The sequence below is a fragment of the Lampetra fluviatilis genome, chromosome 2 (genome assembly GCF_964198595.1).
Source record: "Lampetra fluviatilis chromosome 2, kcLamFluv1.1, whole genome shotgun sequence".
NCBI lineage: Eukaryota > Metazoa > Chordata > Hyperoartia > Petromyzontiformes > Petromyzontidae > Lampetra > Lampetra fluviatilis.
In genome coordinates, this window is record NC_136276.1 from 6,447,788 (window position 1) to 6,470,785 (window position 22,998).

General features: G+C 43.4%; 1 protein-coding gene across 1 annotated transcript in view; it reads right to left on the reverse strand.

The window, feature by feature from the left end:
* Positions 1-6,625: 6,625 nt before the first annotated feature.
* The window catches only part of BLOC1S1 (biogenesis of lysosomal organelles complex 1 subunit 1), a 28,168-nt gene continuing 11,795 nt past the window's right edge, over positions 6,626-22,998 (reverse strand). Inside the window, exons 3-4 of the mRNA XM_078866967.1 lie at positions 9,141-9,273; positions 6,626-7,858 (exon numbers count right to left, since the gene is read on the reverse strand). Coding sequence (XP_078723093.1) covers positions 7,751-7,858; positions 9,141-9,273 — 241 coding nt within the window. The 3' untranslated portion in view covers positions 6,626-7,750. The remainder of the gene's footprint in view (positions 7,859-9,140; positions 9,274-22,998) is intronic.

Genomic DNA, 22,998 nt, shown 5'->3' on the forward strand with positions numbered 1-22,998 from the left:
CATCCACTCATGCTCCAGCGCCTGAAACTGACCTCAAACTCGTGGGAAGAACCTGCCATTCCACACCGCATAGCCACATGGCGACCACATTCGAGTAGATCAGCAGCTTTTACATTGGCAAAAATATGAGGTTATGTCTTAAACGTTTAAAACGTTGAGATCTGATCCTCTGATGTGATATAGCCTAAACCTCTATCTTATGTCATCTCCTCTTATTGCGAATATTCGTTGGGCAGGCAGCTGCAGAGCATTATACTGAGCTTCTCCATTTGTGGAACCAAGCGTTTGTCTCTCCACAGTTACTGCCCAGCCTTCGGTTCTTGAGCAATTTGTTAAAATGTGTCGATGGCACGTAAATTCCGCCGTAAATAATCATTTAGTCAACAAATGAATCAACAAACCCCACGTGTGAGCTACAGGACCGGGTGGGCCCTTGTCCATTTTAGGAGTGGCACTGTCGCATCCTGCATAAGCAGATTCCAGCCTTGGAAGTTGACTGTTATTTATAGGGGCAGCCTCTCCACTTATCTTTAGGATTGCTCGGTGGGGTGTGAAGCCTGGCAATGCTATTCATACACATTGGAGGGAGAGAAAAAAACAACACAAACTGTACAAATAAGTAGTTGTACACACACACACATTGCCCACACAAAGACATGTGGAAATCGGCGATCACAGACTCTGCTCATTGTATCCAGGCCCGGTTCCAGCTCCTCTTGGATTGGGGGGGGTATAAGAGATTTTTTTTTTTGCCGGCTACCATAACAGTGATTCACCACGAAGGAGAGTGAATGTTGGGTGGGCCAAAGGGCCAGTTGGGTGGTGCAGGGCTCCTATCCCGGTGCGCGCGCCCCCCCCCGCCCCCCAGGACCGGTTCTGATTGTTATTGGCACAAGGCCATGCGAGAGAAGGAAAGGAGGGAAGGTGAGGCTGGAGACAGCCTCCCGCTGTCCTTGTCTGTTGTGTTGTTTCATGGCCCCACCAAGAAAGAAAAAACCCCAGCGGTGGACAGGGCGTGGCACAACGCATGAGTTACGGCTCAGAGTGTTTTCCATCTCGCGTTTGAGCTGCGCTCGATCTCCCGTCCGGGCCCTCCGTTCTCTATTTTTTTTATTGTGCCCTTATTTTTTTTACAATTCCATTTTTTTTAAGTGAAAGACGTAAGTATACTGTTTTAAACGGCCACTGAAGGAATTCATATCTGGTATATAGAAATATCTGGTATATAGATGACCGATCACCGAGTCAACTTTTTTTATTTTGATACAATCAGTAAACTTTGACCGTCATCAATGGCATTGGATCATTATCAAAGACTTGGGTTAAATAATAACTGGCTACACATCGCGCCATAGTTCATACGGAAACGACATCCACGTGCCAAGGTTGCAGAGTAATAATCCTTCGTGATGGCCAATATTGGCGAACTCTAACAAGTGTGTCTTATGAAATCATGTAATGAAAGTTAGTCATGTGTCAATACAGTGTGAGGGGTACCGGTTCCTAACTTAACAACCCTAAAACTAAACATTCCCAACTTGGTAATAAATATATCTTCTGCAAAGACTCCGCCTTTAAATCGTTAATCTCGCACTCGCTTCAAACTTGCTAAAACTGGCTGTGATCTTGACGTCTGCTTTGACCCTCGGCTCATTTCCTCCCATCGTATTTTTCATTTGCAATGAAACTTCCTATCAGCACCCTCGCATCTCGTGGCTGTGCCGACACCTTGCCCTGCCCATGGCTGGAGCTTTAATTTATACTTCCACTACTTCCTGACCCGATCACTTCAGCTGTCCCCTATGTCTGTCCAAGTACTTCGTCTCCCACACTCGCATTATCATGCTGCCGCTGCTGCTGCTGAGCTCTTCCTTGAACACTAAACAAGGGACCACACCCGCACCTGTCCCTCGAGTCCACAAAACCTCGACCATCAAACTCACTGCATGTGAGAATTTTTGTTTTGTTTTGTACTCCCACGCACCCAGTCTTGAAGCCCCAAGATTCCAGAAGTGATATGGCTCAGCGACTGTGTGTGGACTCTACATCACTATTTCAGACAGCCACCTCTGCGAATTCAATTTTGAAGGCTTACCAGTAATATGCAGCGGAAACCAGGAATTTGTAAATGGGTGTGACAAAAATCCCCCATCTTGAGGTGCCAGCCAGCAATGGTCTGTGGCCTGGACTCCGAATTAAATATGGAATGCACATTTGTAAAGGGATGAGACAATTTTCTGCAGCACAGATTTAAATACCTAAAGACCACAACTTATTCTTATATTCGCCCTGTACTGCAGATTAATTGCGATTGATCGAATTCAAACAAATTTAAAACTCATACTTTATATCAGAAACTTGTTATTGATCTTTCTTAACGATCCATCCACTGCTGGATGAAGGCCTCGCCAAGCTATTCTCACCTCTCATGGTCTTGTGATGCAACAATCCATCTAGTTCTTGCACACGACCCGATTTCATTGCTCCATCTCATGCACGGAGGTCCGCTCGGATGTGTTCTCGATTGTGGCTTGCAGAAACTTGCAATTAACAAACTCAAATTACAATTTGGATTGGTAAATTCAGAATTCAAAAATCATGGATTGCATTCGACTGTTGTGCATGCCGATGCCATCACATGCAAGTTGTTCTCTGTGAATTATAACGCTGTAACATTTTGGTTCCATCACCACTCCACATGGTGCAGTGCGACCCTGTGGAAGAGCAGTGGCACAGTGTGTTCCAGGAGATGCAGGTGCTTTTGATGTGAAACCATACTGATCTGGCTACAAGTTCAAAGTGAGACCTGGTCTGCCGTTCCATGAGATTTATCTGCTGCTTCAACCCTTTGGAATTCTCTTAAGCAGAGCCAGGCGCTCGCACGGGTGAGCATTTTTTTTTCAAACAACAAAACATAAAAGGTAAGAGTGTAAATAAGAATTGCTAAAGTATTGCAAATTAGGCTATACCACATTGGTAAGAAGTATGACGACATTTTATCCGGTAGAATTTCCTAAAATATTGTTTCTCTATCAATTAAACACCCCTCCCCCTCCCTTCCCCCTTTTTGACAATCCCTCCAAAAAATACGTTGCTTATCAAGGTACAGCTCACAACTCCCCCCTTGCAAATTTTCAAATGTTGTCACTGAAAACATGTGCATGGCACCTGCTGTTGGCCATCCTCGCAAGCTGGGCGCAACGTTCAAAGGCTGCCAAATGGATGCACGCAGCTGCGTGCGAGTCGCTCCCCCCTCACTCCGGTCCCAGCTCAGACCCCGGGCTACACAACCCCAGGCCGTTGGCAGTGCCAAGGATATTTCTCGATATCAACCGCCGCTCATCGTTGCATCGTCACCACTGAGCTACCGACTTGCCGTTTGCTCGTTTTATAAGGATGCTACTGGAATTTATCTTACTTGATACAGCTATCGTGCTGTGACGGTTCCACCTGAAGACGGAAGCTTGTGTTGCCTCCAAAACGTCGTGATTTTTATTTTATTTTTAATTTGCTTTTATTAATTTAACATTTTTACCTACGTGACTTTACCGAAAAAACCTAAGAATATGAATCATTGCAGTCACGAAAGCTTCAAATCTAGAAGAAATTAATCTTGTGTGGACGCTGTTTTGTTGAGACAATGTCCCCACTGCCGGTGCACTAAATGTGCTCAAGTTACACAGTATTAGCGAATAAATCTAGTCAACTTGCTCCGATTAAAATAATACAAATGCCACATTACATTATGCACACATGTGTATGAGAGGTATTACCCACAAATGTACCTTAGCACAGACAACTGGTGCATGAATGGTTGTATGTATGTTGAACCTCTTTCGCATCGTACGTAGCCAACCGCGCTAATCGGAGGTGCAGGGGAAAGGACAACGAACTAAAAAAAAACCTTGAGCAACCTCCATTACCAGATTTTGACACATGTTGACCAGATTTGACACGAGACGCACAGATGCAATCCTGGCCACATCGTATTCGAATTATCAGAAGTTCATGGGTCCCATTGTTCCACAGGCCGACAGGTTTATACCCGATGCCGTCCTCCCACTGCTGTTTCTGTCGAGATGTGCAGCGCGTTGTCCTCGTGAATGTTCTGCTGTTGAGCCCTGTTGACACCCCGTGCTCACGTATGCATACTGCAACCCATCAATAACGACCTTGTAAAACCACAACCCATTAGTGTCAAAAAGAATTGGACTGGAAGCCACGTGGATTTTGTCGTTGCCTAAACGGGTAGAAATTATACGAGACTAATATAAAAAAATAAGAAGTTACAACCGTATTTTGCCTTTCTATAGGGTAGCAAATTCCCATAAAAAATGTGTATGGCGAGCTGCGGTGAGTGCTCGACTATAGCTGCCGTGCATGGTGTGTGTGTGTGACATTAAAATGCACTTAGGCCAAATTGACACCGTCAGCCTCCGTGTTATAGCAACTATTTCTTCGATGCTATTTGTAAAACAAACGACTGGAATTACGCCCTTTGTAACGCACTCTTGCCAACATCTGAACGCTGGCTAATATTAACACGCACGGTACGAGCTCAGCAAGTTAACAATTTACTCGATAACGATGCTTTAGCAAACGTGATGTTACGGGAATGGGGGGGGGAGTCTAAACAATGCTCACTGTAAATCCTACACAGCTCACATGCAATGAACTTGAAAACAAATCGCCAGCCACTCGCATCAGAAACGCGACGTTGCCCGTGACACGACAGCAGTTTCGGAAGACTGTCGTGCTGCCTATGAAAGGCAGGATATCCTTTTTTACGAAAAACACGTGGCGTTTTAACCCAACAGACGGCAATGGAAGATATTTACAAAACACGCGTAACAAAGGTCACCGAGCGGTCTAGCCCACGATGAATCTTAAGTCGCCACTATTACGCCACGTTGCTTATTACAATATGTACATCAACGCTGCGCGACTTAACACCGCATGTAACAATTGATAAACTACACGGTTATCAAATGTTGCATTCACATCGCTGTGACTCACAAAAATCCGGTCACATGGTGCACTCTGCAAAGTATAAAATGTCAAAATGAGGATTATATATATATATTTTTTAACCATTCTGATTCTTATTTATGGGGTAAGTATCTTAGCTGTAAATATTGTAGCAACATTTTTAAATGCAATTTTTCATTTCTTGGAGGAAAAGAGCAAGAAAGATTTCCCTAGCCTGGGCAGGCTGCAATTCCTGCCCGTAATCCCTGGCCTGGCTTGTGTGAGCTCTTTGGGCTGAGCTGTCTCTTCAATGAGATGGAGAGTAGTAGGGAGATGGGGTGTGAGTGGTGGGGGGGGGGGATAAAATCTCGAATCAGAGTCACTCATGCGGAAGGACTGTAGGAACGGTTGAAATGTAAAAAAAAACAGCAGGAACAAAGAAAGTTCCGTTGAGGTTATGAACGTTGAACGCAAATGTTGGGCAGAATGTGACGTAACAAAGAAACGCAAATGCCGACGGTGATCCAGACTTCGATGCAACTGCAGTCTTGCGGCACCGCTGTACAAGGCGAGTCGAGAGAGACGAGGTGGGGACCGCTTAAAGTTCTGTGCAGCTGAAGGCCACAGCGTTGCGTCCTTGTCATGACAACCACCGGTAAAGGGCATTCCATTTTCCACCAGCTCGTCGGGAACCCGTCTATAAACTGCCGTACTTAAGCAGAACAACACACGTAGGCGTCAAACAGCAGCAACAACAACAACACACCACGTCGATCGTAAAAGACCTTCGGCAACTTTCCTCTTTTGTTCGAAAGGTGCGCGCACAGGACAAGGCCACCTTGGCTTCCGACACAAGCGAATACAAAAAAAAGACACGTGGCGGAGGAATGAATAATTTAGTTGATTTAAACTTTCAAAAAATCCCAACGATACTTAAACCTTACGTAAGACTGGAATGCAAAGGTAATCCATGTCAAGCACGGTTTCACAGAAGAACAATTTAAAGGGATTAAAAATTAACGGCTGCTTGCTCGGTCAGGGGCAACTGAGCAGAACCAGCCAAAAAGACAAACATGCAACTATCCTCATGTGTCACCATGCCCGACTTAAAGAGGGCAGTTGAATTACTTGCCACTTACTCAACGCGTAGGTAAAAAAGTGTGTATTTTTGGTACAAAAGTTTAAAAAGTTAAGGTTTAAAATGCCTTTTATATTTTGTACAGACCATTCTGGGTTTACTTTCGTGGTGGGTACTGTAAATATTTAACAATCCCCGTGTATTTACCCAAGCATAACCTGAGGTCAACCAAATGCGCCGAAAAACACTTAACAGAACATGGAAATGACTGTACCGTATTTTATATTGCAAGCAAAAAACCTATTGCATGATACACCTAATACCATAAAATATCTCGTTAGATTGTATTTGCAAGTGTATGTGTCTAGGTTCAACAATGTGTAATTCTGATCTACTGCCAATTAGGACAGCAATGTTTGATTAAGAGAGTACATAACAGAGCCCCTTGTCAGCCTTGTCCTCTTCACCTCCTGATGATGTAAGCTTCTAGCTGCTGCTCATCTTACCACACACGTCTTTCATTGGTGTGCTTTTTAATGGAATAACCAACCAAACAACGACACAATTTGTAATGTAATGTTTAATTATAATAATGTACATATGTTACAAAAAAAGCATCCACTGCACCATGAGATGTTGAAAAGAGCCCATATGATATTCTTGGTTCTTTCGGTAAAGTCACGTAGAAGGGAAATAATAAAATAAGAAAAATAAAACAATAAAATTCTCACGACGTTTCGATTGCAAGAAAATTATTAAAATTGTATTATTTTCCTTCTACGTGACTTTACCGAAAGAACCAAGAATATGAATCCCTGCAGTCACGAAAGCTTTAAAACGAAATTGAGCCCATATGATGTTACCGATTCACACCATCACAGCCACAGGCTCGTGTGTGTAGTGGGGACTTAGCGCCTACTGTGCAGACTGACAATTCAAGTGGCACAGAACACTCAAGTGCCCAGACGCAGCTACTCCGTATGGCACCATAAATCAAGACTGCATTTACACATACGTCACAATCACGTAGCAAACGTGAAATCATTTTACAGGCATGCGTAATATTGCCGCAGGTTCACATGGCATTTAGCTAATTAGAAGTAGATTTATGAGTCGCAATTGACAGACATGTGAAGGACAGTCACACACATTGGTCTGCTGTATCAATGACCTTATATATTTGTGAGGTTATCCAGGGTGTGGCAAAGCTCAATATCACCGATGGATGTACAACATAGCTTTTTTACCGCAAGCATCACTTCGACACAGATGCTAGTCTCAAATCGTAATTTAATTTAGCCAAGTGCTTATATGTAAGATATCAGCCGCATTAGCAAACGGGCAAAACTTATTTTATGTTCGGAAAAGGAATGCCATGCCAACCAGGCCTTTCATAAAGTGTCTGAGCCCACGTTTTTTCAAGTTGTTCCAAGTATTTAGATATACATGCCAGATTTGGAGCAGCCAATTGAGCATCATTGCATTGCATTTATACTAGCTGTCTTGATTACATCTCCAGTATCAACTATATAACCACCAGCCTCACCTCACGGATGTTGTAAATAAATAAGATCGTACAAAAAAAGTAACCGAGTGTACTTTGACGTTACAATCCAATGCGTGGCTGTGCTGCAGCAGCCCAGTATATATAAACAGACCAGGAACCACCTGACGATTAGCATCAGCCTACGATGACATGAATGGTTACGGCACGGCCGGAGTTGAGCCCTTGTAGGCGTACTCCAGTGCGGTGGCGATGGTCCTCATGTCCATCTCGATGCTCCTCGCCCAGTTCTCCACGTCTCCAATCTCCTGTGGTGGCACACAGCAGTGTCAGGCACATACGTCAGAAACACACTGCCAGAGATTTACCATGCTCACCGTTCAGCTCCAACGTTCTACTCTCGTCCAGTATTATTGTTTTGCATCGGGAATTCTGTTAGGATGTATATTTTGGAAAGAGACCATTGTCGATTTACGATAGTGGTGGATAAAAAATATTACTATTTATTTTAAAATATAAACAATCAGTAATGTAAATCATAAAACAAGGTGGAAGACAAAGCTATGTAATTTTGGTTCCATTCAAGTAACCTTGGCTAGGAGAAAGAATGATGCCACTGACATTCAAGCAATGTAGCGATGAAAATTACTCAGGTATGAAATGACAACTGCCTACTACACAACAAAGCTCATCTTATTGGTTTCTTTCGGACTTTACCGAAAGAACCAAGAAGATGAATCCCTGCAGTCGCGAAAGCTTTAAAGCGAAAAAAAAAACAAAGCTCATCTTCGCACCACAATTGCTAACGTGGATATTGTATAACACACGGCGGTTTTCCATGGGCCCTGAAATGGCAATCGTCTTGGCAGCCAAAAAGATTCAAATGCAAACATGCCAAGCCCGCTTATTCAGCTGGAAAAGGTTCCAACAATTGACAGATAATTAAATGAAAATGCAGTCATAACTCAGCTCGGGGAACAGCAGCCATTTCTCTTCGGCAGGCAAATTTGAATATTTTTGCCCAGAGATAACTTGAGCCCAGCCTAACCCAATGAGGATGTTTGTTGCCTATAGCTATTTAATCTGTTTATGAATAACTACAGTTGTTTCATACCACGATAAACCTACTACTATATTAAAAATATGCAAGAATTTCGGGTATGCACAAGTGGATTTAAATTTAAATGAATAGATAATAAATTATGCACACATAAGATTTCGTCATAATTGTGCCGGTGGAATCATTGATTCAAGAATAAATATATTACGTCAACAAAATCAAAGGATTATGGAGATGCAAGTGCTGGGCACGAGGAGTTCAGGGAGAATGGAACGTTGCGGTAGAACGACATATGAGGATAGTGTCGGGGACGTGACAGGCTCAATGGAATATAAGTACATGGAGGGAGAAAATCCAAGAAGGCGACCTCATGCAACAACGGCATCTTTGAATGATAAGAATATTAAAACGTAAAATGAATCACAAAAGGGCTGGATTATTTAAATCCCAATTGCGCAACGACAGTTCCCTGAGCTGTATCCCGCGGCGTCAAGGGTCACAGGATGCGTGTTCGTGTGTCCGGCGCATACTTTGAGAGCTTGGTTGAAATTCTCCACCATGTTCAGCCACTGCACCGTCTGCTTGGCAAACTGCGCCGCCTGCACCTGCAGCGTCTTGGCCTCGGCATCGAGACGCCGCTGGTTCTGGTACGCCTGGGCCACTCTGAGCACAGGCGGATAAGACGGGAAGCAGTTTTAGGTACTGCAAGCAGCGCAGCACTGCACGCAGCGGGAGCTTCTGTGAAAGGCATGGAGTGGTTATTTCACAAGGCAGCAGTCCCTTTCACTACCTAATCCTGCACAACACCAACTACAGCGATAACAACCAGAACCAATAAATTATTCTTACTTCGCATCATAAAAGCTACGTGCTAGGGCCAGCGCAAAACAAGGCCTACAATATATATATCCATACTTATTTGCTTCATGTGAAAGTATATATGTGTGCAGTAGCCAGTCATGCTATCCATTTCCTCGGACCATAATTCCAAAGGATTACTCTGGATCATGGAAATACGTGACCCAACATGCCACTATTGATCATAGCCAGAGCACATATGCCTGCGCCAGGGGTCCTCGGCAATCACACCCGTGCTACACACGACCATCAGAGACACAGCGCCTTTTAGATTTTTTTTTGGTACGTCTTATGAGGAAACGAGTTTTCATTATTATAAGCACTCGACTTACAATTAATCAAGTGTGCGATCCTTACAAAGGCAAGAGGACCCATATAGTATCGACACGGGATGGCTATCAAATGAACATTTCATCAGTGAGATGAATTCAAAGTCATGAATCATATGCTCAGTACAGTGCTTTGTAAATCATCTAGAGAATGCTGAGAGCCTTGAAGCAGGGGCACAGTGGCTGGCCTCTGCTTGTATTGACTATACAGTGCTAGCGTGGAAAACAAGGTCTATTGTGGTGAAAATCCCTTCCAGTGACCCCCCCCCCTCCAACACACTTCAGTAGCAAAACCCACACAGCAGGCGCTGCTGTGCTGCTCATAGGAGCACAAAGCTCGAATTTATGATGGGAGGGAAAGCGTCACTTCGTGCAGGGAGATCGCACGGTCTAGACACGCTAATAACCTTCTTCAGTGCTGCTGCATCGAGTCTCTGAATTGCTTAAAATGTATAGGTTCAATTACCCAAACGCCTACACACTATGATCGAGCACGCACACGGACATCCATTTATTCTTAGCGCACCAATATCCAAAAACGTGTTTTATTTGCACAATCACCTTTGCACGGAAGAATTCCACCTCGTGGATCATGCGCGCACACCTCCCCGCATTGGGCGCTTCTTCAAAATGACGATTTCACAAGGCACACACTGGACATCCCAGTCAGGGGCGGGATGAACGGCATATAGCCAGCATGCACATTTTGTAGCAGTGGATTCCCCGAGTGAGGCAGGAAAACTAGTTGTCAGATACCACCCCTCTCCCTATCAGGTTACCCCTGGCTTAGTGCAGGGATGTTGAGGCACCTGCACCCCAGAATCTACAGATCTCAGCTGGTCGACTCAAGCCGGCCCACAAATCGGCTCAACGCGCGAGACCAAGGCAAGCACGCCTCTCACGGATGCTCCCCTTTGATATCAACAAACTATGCGACCGATACACAAAACAAGATGTACTTCACTAGACTCCTGTCTTGAAAAGATTAACGCACGTGTTCTTTGTTTGGCCTTGGTCTCTGATCTGGAGAAAGTAAGGCTTCAAAAGGGCATTACGGGCATCCGTTACAAGACCTTACATACCTTCAAATATATAAACAGACCAACTAACTTTGAATAAAACCTTCTATATCATACACTCTTGAACCATTCCTTATATAACCGGCAATGTCGTTGTTATTCTATACTTTGATCTCGATATGATAGAGTTACTGTATTACTGCCCGATTTTAATAATGCCATATATGGCCACAGGACAGGTCAATTATCCTACCAAGCAAAAGTTAAGTTTAAAATTCATAACCATTTTGTTTAACAAAAAAAGCCAATGCAATGTTCCCATATAACAACACCTTTGTTATTCTGCATGGTACTTCCTGTAGAGAATAAAATAAATCTTGACAAAGTCAGACTTAATGTGCGAGTAAGTTTAAGTTTGTTTTTGTTATGTTTGTAATGCTCCAATTTTATCGCTGGCTGAGGGGGGTTTTGGTTAGAGCGTGTGACTCGCTAAAGCGGATAATTGTAAGTTCAAATCCCGATCACAGAGCGGTCAAAATTTGAACTTAAAAGGCATAGTACAAATCTGCACTACACAGTCACCAATATCATCATCAGTTTAACACGTAGGCTTTCGCGACCAATATTATTCATAATCAACGTTTTTGGGTTTAGATCGCGTTATTTATAAATGTGTCGTAACCCTCCACCACCCGACACGGCCAATCAGTAAAAAAGTGTCACGTTGACAAAAGACAAATAGTTCACTGCTTTAGCCCACCGGTGTGTTGAACCGTGAAACCACAACATTTACAATTTTTGAGTACGACGTTTCGCTGGTAATTGCATCCAGCATCATCGGGCAATTCGCCAGAATGGTGAGGCTCTGCTGTCTCCCGTTCTTATATCATCAGCCATGATCTATCCACTGCTGGATGGTGGTCTTTCCTTTCTGATGTCGTCCCTCATGCCACAATGCGTCTCTCGCTTCTGCACGGACCATCACTCCATTTCTGCTCTGTGGGAAGTCATTACTGGTATTTCTGTGAAGTATATCATATAGCATTTCCACCATTAATTCAGGGTGATAAACTTGAGATTAGCATTTCCCCATGCTGATTTTAGTGGGAAAGTACTAACCGATGAATACAGCATAATAAATACCACTCCTAGACATGTAGTGTTACTGTGAGGGCAGCGGTGGTGTGTAGGCAGTGACGCTGTGGGAAGGGTAGGCGCTGGTATCTGGGGACATTTCGTTAGGACCACATGGCCAACGTATCCCAGCTGTGGTGGCTGCTGTAATTCCCCCTAGAAAATTATAATTATTTACTGCTCAAGATCCAATTAGCCAGACCGAACTGTTGCTGTTGAGGCACCAATTATGTTACCACGTCTACTATAAACATCTTGCCTTCAAGGATACCAATATTTTATTTATGGCTTATATAAAATAAATAATTCTTATATATTTCGATTTAAAGCTTTCGTGACTGCAGGGATTCATCTTCTTGGTTCTTTCGGTAAAGTCACGTAGAAGGGAAATAATAAAATAAAAATTCTCACGACGTTTCGGCCACAACACAAGCAGCCGTCATCAACATTGGGACGCTGTCTTTCTGACAGCTTTGTTTCTCAACATTGGGACGCTGTCTTTCCGACAGCTGTTTCTTCACCTCAGGGCGGCTGCTTGTGTTGTGGCCGAAACGTCATGAGAATTTTTATTTTATTGTTTTATTTTTACTATTGTATTATTTCCCTTCTACGTGACTTTATCGAAAGAACCAAAAATAATTCTTATATAGTATCCTCATGAACATTTACAGTACCCTAATGGTAGATGAAATGCCGGGAAAATATTAAGTTTCCCCCCCCCCCCCAGCTACACACTTCTCAATGGACAAAGAACATACAGAACATGTGCGACGTGTGACCAGAGAAGATTCACAGCCGATAATGCACAGGACATAGTGGGTGACAATGAAAATACAACTTACTTTACGTGCAGGCATGCCCCATGAACATCTAATTGAAGGGGACAAGGCTGAGAAAAGCTAGGGATGATTAGATACACTGCACACGTGAGCATTTGCAACGGACGAGAAAGCCCCTGCACACCACAGTAAGAAATGTATGAACGATATAGCGGGCAGAATGGAATTTTAGTCTGGGATCATAACGCAGTAGAGAACCTATATGCTAAGAGGACATTATTCATCACCAATAATTTTAACTGCACCGCAATAAAACATTCCCTCCATCCCACTGGGATCATCAATCCTTTGAGACACTTGGCACAGGCCTGAGAAAATCCGTGCAGGGAGACTGTGGGAAGCAGGGCTCCCCCTTTAAGAAGGTTCCCGCACGGAGAGCGTGGGACCTGTGAGGCCAACCGGATCGCCGCGTCTGCTCTATTTGTACGGAGCGTTGTGTCCAAAAGGAACAATAACATAACAACAGTTTTTTTTAACTCAACCACAGCTCATCATGAATTATAAATAAATACATTGCGTGGGTTACCGCTGGGAAAGCTTTACCTCCATTAATGTAATCAAATACTGCTTCATGAGAACATACGTATTTTTGTTATCATCTTACAATTCCCAAAAAACTAAAAACGAAGCTGGTACTGCAGTTTCGACACATACACTTGTGAACGAGTCACAGTGATGCGATTGATCTGTCTTAAGAGCACTTTAGAATCAAACTCATCTTTTCACAGCTTACAACATAGTGGGTTTGTCTCTGGTATTCCATGGGTTATCTTACAATCGCCGATTACATTCTCTTTGTCATGAAACAGCCACAAGTAGACGCGTGGAATGTTCCATATCGACCTGTACATATTTTATCCTTCCTTTGAATATTCGATAACTCCAAATTTTGCAACATCATTCTTTAAAGCAACGTGAAGCAGGAATCTGGAGGTAGATAATATTTGTGTTGCTTTCGTGTGCCAATCTGCCAGCCACATGTTTCCGTTTTGTTATCATTGGCCACACCTTTTCGGCCATGAGCTTCATGCATTACTCGAAACGAGAGCTAAAGGAAGATCAGAAAAGGGTGGTTGCAGTAAACCCCTTTGTGCACTGTCAAACACTGAAGCCGATTCCCGCATGGAGGGAAGGCCCATGTCAGGGCGTTTACCTTCCAATACAATAAACAAATGGAACCTGGGACGCAAGCGTAATACATTTTCTGACTTCAAATACTAAAGCTTCATTTTGAAACAATGACATTTTTAGTGACCATGAATCTGTAGTGGCTGAAGTGCTCTGTGGAATGTTCTTCTAAAGGTTAGGGTGAAGACTCCTTAAAGCCTGGGCACAAAAGAGGAAAACATTCCAGCATGCCACACTGAAAAGGAGAAAAAAATAACAGGTGGCCACTATCCAATGAAGTTAGCCAGTACATTGAAATGACTAACGGAACTGGCACGAACATAAAAACACGCTTCAGCGGGACAGTAGAAATCGTATCTGCTATGATACCAGGGGCAAGGTTTATAATGTATACAGTATCCGGAAAACATCACAAATTTCTTTGTTAAAAAGGGACGGTCTTATAGTCAAAGAGTACAGGAAAGTATTACAGTACAGTGGGCAGTAGAAGCCAGAAGAGCAATATATATGTTTTTATTGTATTGTACTTCTATGCTCTCGCGTCTCTGCTCCCTGTCTTGACCAACCAACACTGACTAGTGTGATAAAGTGTGGTCAAATAATCCCCACGACCCACGCAGCGTGGGAGATGCCCTCCGTACACTGCAATAATGAGTTATCCCTAACAGCAATTTTAAACAAGTCAAGGACTTTACGTGAAAAAAAATTCCTTCGCTCTTTCAGCGCAGTGCTCATGCTAGCGATTAGCCTTGTAAGCACAGAACACGCATCAATAGGGGCCAGTGTAACTCCACAACACTGTACATTCATGCCACCAAATAAGGTAAGGCTGGACATGTAATGGAACGCTAACTTTCCATTTTGCTACATTTCCAGCAGTAATAGGTTTTAGGGACAAAAACATACGTAAGTGCACAAATGCAGTTTAAAAAACTGATTTGGCTTTCCCTTCAAAGAACACAACGTTTTAACTTTTCTTCTGCGAAATAAAAAATCAAGATTGAAATCTTAGTGCTGTTTGCAAATTGCATAAGCGTCTTTGAACATTGGTGGAAAGCAATCTATATTGGTTTGCTGCTTTTCAATCCACTTAAATAAGAAATGTGTGGACGGGAATGAGAGCGAAAGTGCCATTTCCTGTTTTCCCCCTACGTTCACAACAAAACTTAGCATCTTATGGCATCACCAGCATCATCATCAAGGGTGGAAGGGTGGCACGGTGGTAACGCTTGTGCATCACGGCAAGAAGAGCCTCGGTACAATTCCCGACTCGGGCACCTTTCTGCATGGAGTTTGTATATCCCCCCCCCCTTCTGCATGGGTTTCCTCCAGGTTCCCCAAGTTTACTCCCATAGAAATCCAAAAAACGTACAATGCAACTGATATTGGTTTAAACATCCCAATGATGATAAATTACCTGTAAATTAGTGAATTGGCATTACATGTAGCAACTTCGGCTACTCCTGCCAAATGCTTGGCAGGACCCTCCTGAAAATGAGTATTGAGCCTCAATGGAGGCTCTTCTGGGTAAACAAGCATAATTATCAGTAATAAATGTATACTATTGATGAACATAACGGAAGTCCGAATGCCCTTTAAAATATATATATACTCTCGGTCTGCGTGTCAATAAATTACATAAGGTAGGCGGTTCTATCTGGAACCCACACAAGCATAGCAATGAAGGGATTACAATCTTTGTGAATATTTTAAAAGTGGGATTTGTTGGATCATAATGCTAATTTTATTGAATGGGTAAGCCCCTGCAGCTTGTACACACTCACACATCCCCACTCATTGATCAGTCACTCTTAATGAGGCAAGCAGGCTCAGCATCATTTAACATCTCACAGTCTTTGGATGACTGATGCTGGGGAGAACATCTTTGATTTGTCTCCGACAGAAATAATCTATCTTAAAACAACACCGTTTTAAACAGTGATAGAATATTATTATTATTCATGAGAAGTTCTTGAAAAGATCACCCAATGCAAAAGATCCCTGGCTTGGTCCTTCCTGGAAGCTCATGGGCACAACCCTAAACCGCAACTGAAATTTAAAACCTCTCCGGTGTACGATTGTGGTCACGCAGTACAGACCATGGGACATCTAAACGACTCAATGCCCGGTGCATAAATAACGAGACGGTATAATCACAACCAAGCACCGCTCCACTACCCCCGACGCAATAATCTGGTTCAACCACCTCAATGTAAAGATGATAGTTGTTGCTCTCCATCAACATCAACCACGTGAAGAAGCAGAATAACATGATCTGGCTTGTCAGCACACTATTTTTGAAATTAATGATCAGCTTTCGAAACCTTGAGACAGTTCGGTAAGGTTACATCAATGTCACTTTACACTTCAGGTGACGAACCAAGAGATGTGTAATGTTTTTGTACACATTCCTGAATGGCAAGGGAAATTCCATATGTCACCAACAGCAATGAAATAACCAATCATTGCGAGCCCGAATATTGTGAGGTTACTTCCTTCTGCACAATGAAATGGAGGACACAATCCTGTATACGTAAAACATATCTATCGAGGAATGTCCATGCACCTCCGAATAGTTCGGTGGGCTACACAAAGATGTTCAACATACATACGTAGTGTGACAAATCTTATTTTCACTGCAGCAGCTTGAGAGCAGTGCAGCTGCTATATATATAAAAAAAAACACGTATATAATTGTGAATACAATGTGCAACTCAATATTGCCGTGTCCATGCTCTGCCCAACAAAGGTAATGCCTGGTACTGTCCAAACGAATTCGTCCCCCGCAGATGGCCCCTGAGCACCCACCAACCTGGGGGCTGCAATAGCTCACGGCCCCAGCCGGCTAGGGAATGTGTCATCACTCCCTGGAGAAAAGCAGTCACAAGCTGGACCAGTGCCCAACTCACATTTCCTGAAAGTGACATCCGCTCATACACAAGAGAGGATCTCGCTTGTGATTCACTTAGGGTTGGTGCTCCGTGTGGCCCTGGTCAACTAATTTGGCAAGACGATTCAACGATAGCTTAACGAACACAACACTATGTCATGTAACTAGTGAAATGCATGAAAAAGGGATGTAAAAGGCACACCGATTTACCATCGGTGTGAATCTACTGGATATTTGTGAAAAAGAGCTTCATCGCTCATCGGATTCCCCCGGTCTAAATAAAGATTTATCCGATTCTGACCATGGCATTAAGCAAAATGATCTATTAAATGTAGCGTTCTTTACCGTGCCATTTATCTCTGGTGAAATAATGAGAAAAAACTGGTTTTAGTGGAATGTGTTCTTGGGCAGATTAGATTACCTCTGACCGACTGCTTTTAGAAAGCGCACAACACTCTTTGTCACTATCAATTACAGCGAGGTCAACTTTAGGAATTCTGGGAAGGTAAATTACGCTTACACATACGACAGTGATAATGCATTTCTTTAACCTATTTATGAGACTAGGCCAGAATACAAATGCTGCTCATTTCCAAGGTCTGTATTGCAAGTTCATTCAGCATCACAGCACCCTGGTGCCCATCACGATATCGTTCACTATTACACCGAACTCAAGGTCCTTCTTTATAAAGTGGTGGTCACTTGCAGCAGTTGTGCCGACAATTCAAGTACAGTACATTCATGCTACACATACAGTAACACTATAGTGCATTTTTGGATGCACTTTTTGGACACCCCCATTTTTAGCCAGGTTAAATTATTTGGCTAATTTTGTTCGTGAGCAACTATTAAGCCTTATATGGAAATGGAACAGGGTGGTGTAGCCAGCAGCATTCTCAGTTGCCGGTCTTCTCTACGTGTTGCCGAGACGGCACCACTTTAAGCTCGCTCAGTCAAACTAGGAGGCCATGCAAGGTAGTGATTCAAACTGCGAATGGCGCACGTGTCGAGCTCATGAAATAGGTTGCAGGGACTGCATAGCACTGCACCAACTACCACAGTTATCACTGCTGGATGAAGGCCTCCCCATCTCATCACCCTCAGGTGCTGCAATGTCACAATCCAACTTCCACCTGCACATGAGCTGATCTCATCCCTCCCATCTCCTTGGCGTGTTTTCTCTGAAATGTGTTCCTGCCTTTGGGTGCCATTTCAGAACCACACTTGTCCATCAGCCATTAAACACATTCCTGCGGAGGGAGCTGGTAGGAACGTTGGGTTGCTCGGTCAATGGCCAGGGTCAACGGCGGCGTGGTGTATTCCGCAAATATGCCCGACTGTGAGGGCGGGCACAAGCCGGCGTGAATAGGTTAAACGTTGAGTTTTATAAGGGCACCACGGGGTGACCAGCCCCTCCCCACCCAGCCCCACCCCTCCCACCCCCCACCCAGCCCCTCCCCACCCAGCCCCTCCCCACCCAGCCCCTCCCCACCCAGCCCCTCCCTGCACGACGGATGGACACAATAATCCCCTGTGGGCTGGTGGAACCAGTGGGTTCCTACCAGTACTATTCCAATGACGTGCCCTGCCCACTCCCCATCTACGTAACGTCAGTGATGGCTGCAACTTGTGTTTGTGCTCCGATCCATGTGTTCCTGCTTTCTGTCTATCAGTGTAAATCCAAGTGGGAACCTCTTTATATCTCTTCCAATCATTTTTAGATTGTTCCATTTTCTTCATCAGTGTTCACGTTTTCCATTCATGTTGGGCAAGTAATATGCACTCCTTGAAAACGTTCTACTTTAGGCACATTAGTAAGTTGCTTTTGATAATTATAATCCAGTGCAGTTTTCCAAAAGCACTCCATAACCAGTTCTCACTCCCACTATTAATGAATGAATTTCGATCAATGATTGCCAAAGGTATACAATCTCTGTTGTGTTTTCCATGTGTCCTTCAAACACATTTTATTTTGTTTTGTGAACGTATTGTACTCAACTTTTGTTTTGCCCATATTTATCTTTAGCTCCACTTTGCTGCCTTCTTTGTTCAGCTCTTCAATCATTTCCTGCATTTTATTTCCATTGTTTTCATGGGAGCATGGAAACAGCATAAAGGATGTTAATGACTGCCGATTCACAAATGGTAGCCCTTAAAAAGCAACGTTGAACCATAACGCATGAAACAGAATCTTAAAACCACTTGAGGTATTTTATGCAGATCTTAATCACGAAAATATTTATCTCAGGAATCGAATAATTTGTCAAGTGAAGAAAAGGTTCCAGATGTCACGTGTGAATAAGCAAGCACTGCTCTTCAGAAGTATAAAAAAGAGAAAGCTCCTGGACCAGATGAAATAAACTATGGACAGCATTAAAGAGCCACCACAAAAGAACACACAGATGAAATGTCAACCACCTCCAAACCACTCCTGACTCCTGGCACAACACACAAATCGATTGTTAGGATTAAATTTGATTACTTTGTGGGGGATGCAGTCTCAAAACAGCTGTGTTTTTTAATCAGTTCATCTTCCTCATTAATGGTTTACTTTGTTGGCTGCTGCTGCTGCTCAAATATAAAATTAAAAACAAACACCCCCTGTATAGCCTCAACAGACTGTTGGGAAAAGTGATTCTAGATTTGAAGCTTTCGTGACTGCAAGGATTCATATTCTTAGGTTTTTTCGGTAAAGTCACGTAGGTAAAACATCAAAATTAATAAAAAAAATCACGACGTTTCGGAGGCAACACAAGTCTCCATCATCAGATTAGCTGCATCACTTGATGCAGCTAATCCGGCTGTGACGGAGACTTGTGTTGCCTCCGAAACGTCGTGATTTTTATTAATTTTGATGTTTTACCTACGTGACTTTACCGAAAAAACCTAAGAATATGGGGAAAGTGATGTTAGCGAGCACCTATGAAGACCGGCACAGCACACGAGGGGGCGGATGGCCAACACCACGCCTGGCCGCCTTTGTCTCCCGAGTGGCGATGTTTGCACATCACACCAGGTACTCATTTGAGGCCGAGTCGACCTAGGACCGGTTCAAATAATCGCCGCTGGTGCTGAGGGAGAATCGAACCCTGGAGCTGGGTTCGTAGCGCAGCTCGCTAACCGTTACACTACCGCTCCCCACATATATAACTACAGCTCCACCACACACTCCCCTTTCCCATGGTCACAGGTCAATATTCAAGTATTCACACACCATCGCCTCCCACACAATCACATTCTAGCAGTGGGAAGGTTGCAATAAAGCTCCAGTAGCTCCTTCCTTTGTCCCCACAGGTTCCAGCACACACCAAGAATTCCTGTATACGTTTTGTTTATCAAAAAAATGTTCTGCCTTTCTAGGACACTGCACAAGACAAATAGGAAGTAAATGTGCCTAAAATTTCACGTTTAAATTCATAAAACTGTCTCCATGATAATAAATTCCAAAGTTATAAACAAAGAGAAAATTTAAATCTGACAATGGAACAAAACTATCATCAGTGAGTAAGCAATATGCTTCCGCCACTATGTGCTTCACTGTGCAGACGTGCAGGGCTCTGGGAGCCGTCTGTGTGGCTCAACACTGGGCTGTTCTGGGGAAAGAGAGTGCCTGGGTGACCAGTAGGCTGCTGCCTGTGCCACACCGGTAAGCCGGCCCCAATGAGAGGGCCCACGTGAACACATGGCTGCCTGAGCCATGCTACCCATCTCCATCACTCGTGCCAGAAGCATTTTCATCAAGCCAAATTGTACTTTTAGTCAAGTTAAAAACATTTACATAATGTCGAATACGAAACTGTATGGCGATGGCTTAAAATGTGAGCAGGTTTCAGTCTAAAGTGTGGACTGCACGAGTCATTTTAGGTCAACGTGTCTTGCATCAGAGTAAACAGCAGTGACAGCTGGCAGTTTGAAATCCTCATTTTAAGCTCCCCCCACTGATTATAGAAATGTAAGTCACTTTGAAATGCTTAGCATGCCTGGCATAAAACAAATGATTTCAATGCAGAAATGTCATCAACATTCCAAGCTATCAGTGCATGTATCTACATTATACTAATCATTAAAATCTCCAATGATCTATCCGCTGCTGAAGCTCTCCTTACATAGACATCATCCCTCATGGTGTTTCATGATCTTGCAATGGCATAAATCATCTGGCTCCGGCATCAAAGCAGATCTCATCACTCCAGCTTTGTCACGGTTGTAACTCCTGGGCAAGCTCCCTCCTTTGGCTGATATTCTATCACCAGTCTCGTCCATCAGTTACCAACATTTCTTGTCGTGTATCACCTAAACCAACTAATTTTCCTTACCAGTCAAGATATGCCTCTAATTTGTGTTTGTTCTCCGATCCAAGTGTTTTTCGTCTCAATGCCATTCCCAACATGTATATCTCTCCACGCTTCTTCCTTGCCCATTTTCAGCCTCGGCCCTATTCTCTGTGTGAGTGTCCATATATTTCATCCATATATTCACTACGCACTGCTTGAAAACACACTTTGAACATTAATTTGGAATATTAAACCAAAGCGTCTCAATGACCACCCTGCGCCCATTACAGTTCTCGCCAAGCTGGAGGATGAAGTGTGCCGTGAATACAATATGCCGTCGTGCATTGGGAAATTCAAGGAATGCCACACTTCATTTACCAATAACACTCTGAAGCCACTCCACACATTAAAACGTCTTCGGCATTTATCCCCGAGCAGCTGGTAACACTGAGCATGCGGAATGTCTGGCAGTTGGTCCGCGCACCTCATGAAACAGCCCTGCTGTCACACAACCAACGCCAGGTGCTACACCAGGGCAATGAGTTCTAAACTCGAGAGAAAACACACAAGGCAATAGAAGAGCTCGTAACCTAATTCTTTATTTAGTGCTGAATAATGGTAAAGGCGTTCTCGCATTAACCAACGCTAAGCATTAGCGCGCATAGCTTACACTGTGCACAGTTTCTACCTCTGACTCAGGATAAGACAGCTGTATCTTTCTCAAGCAGCTGCTCATGAAGAGACAAATGTGAAAACAGACCCGGACTGTGGCAGCCACAGAGCCCAGGATTTGGCTCATGCCCTGCTGTTTCTATCACTACCCACTCATGCACTCACACTTGGTGGTGCCCACTCGTAAGACTATTACAATCTACTTATTTAATGCACCAATAATTATATGTAAAAAAAACGATGTTCTTTATGTTATTTTAAATTACTCAGCTGGAATATACATGGTGAGCATCACAGCCTAAATGTGAACACTTGGCAAGAGACCCTCCTAAAACAAGAGTCGTCAGACTTGGTGTGATTTTTATGGGTAACAAAATATAATAATAAATAACAATCATGATAGCAAACAGTAAACGTAATGCCATTATTAAAGAAACATAATACTACCATGTAATGTTACAATCAAACCAGAATGTATCGATAACGATCAGGGACTCCAGCCATTAAGCTGTTGCTTTGTGCACTTACACAAATTAAATAAATAAACTGAACAAATATATATCAGGGATAAGACTAAATCACATTAATAATGCACCTAACCTTCTCAGATCTTAGCAGCCAAGCAGGCTTGAGCCTGGCTAGTACTTGGTTGAGACTGCCTGGGAATATAAACATTTCAAGCTTTGGGATGTAAGATGACCCAGGAGGAGATAGAAATGCAGCAATGGATTCTTGAATGTCTCTTCGAGGAGAACCGAGCGTTAGCCACTCGTCACGAGTGGCATTTCTCTGGGCAATTAGGTTTCCCCCCGACATGCAAAAGAAAACCCACAAATAGAATTGTCCAAACATCCCCAATGCAAGACTCTGTTTAAAAAGTCTTCGAATTGCAAAAAGAAAGTCAGACTCATTGAACCTTTAACCTGGGCAAGTCAAGAGCACTCGTATTGTTGCATATTGTAAAAAAAACTTGGAATTTCATTGGGACAGCACTCTTGATTGCCATCTTTCTCATTGAATATTCTTTGAGTGAACACTCGGAGGGGGAGAAACCATCCAATATCCACCATTCGCTACCAAGTGACGTCACCACGGCGCCTGTGCCAGGCCAGGCACACTTTGAGGCCACGTGGAAGGCTCGCTGAAAGGTCTTAGGACAGATCCAGGTGCCATGGGTTGGCCGACTGAGATGATTGGTAGATGCACCAGCTGTACCAACGTGCTATATTTTATCTGCCCGGCACT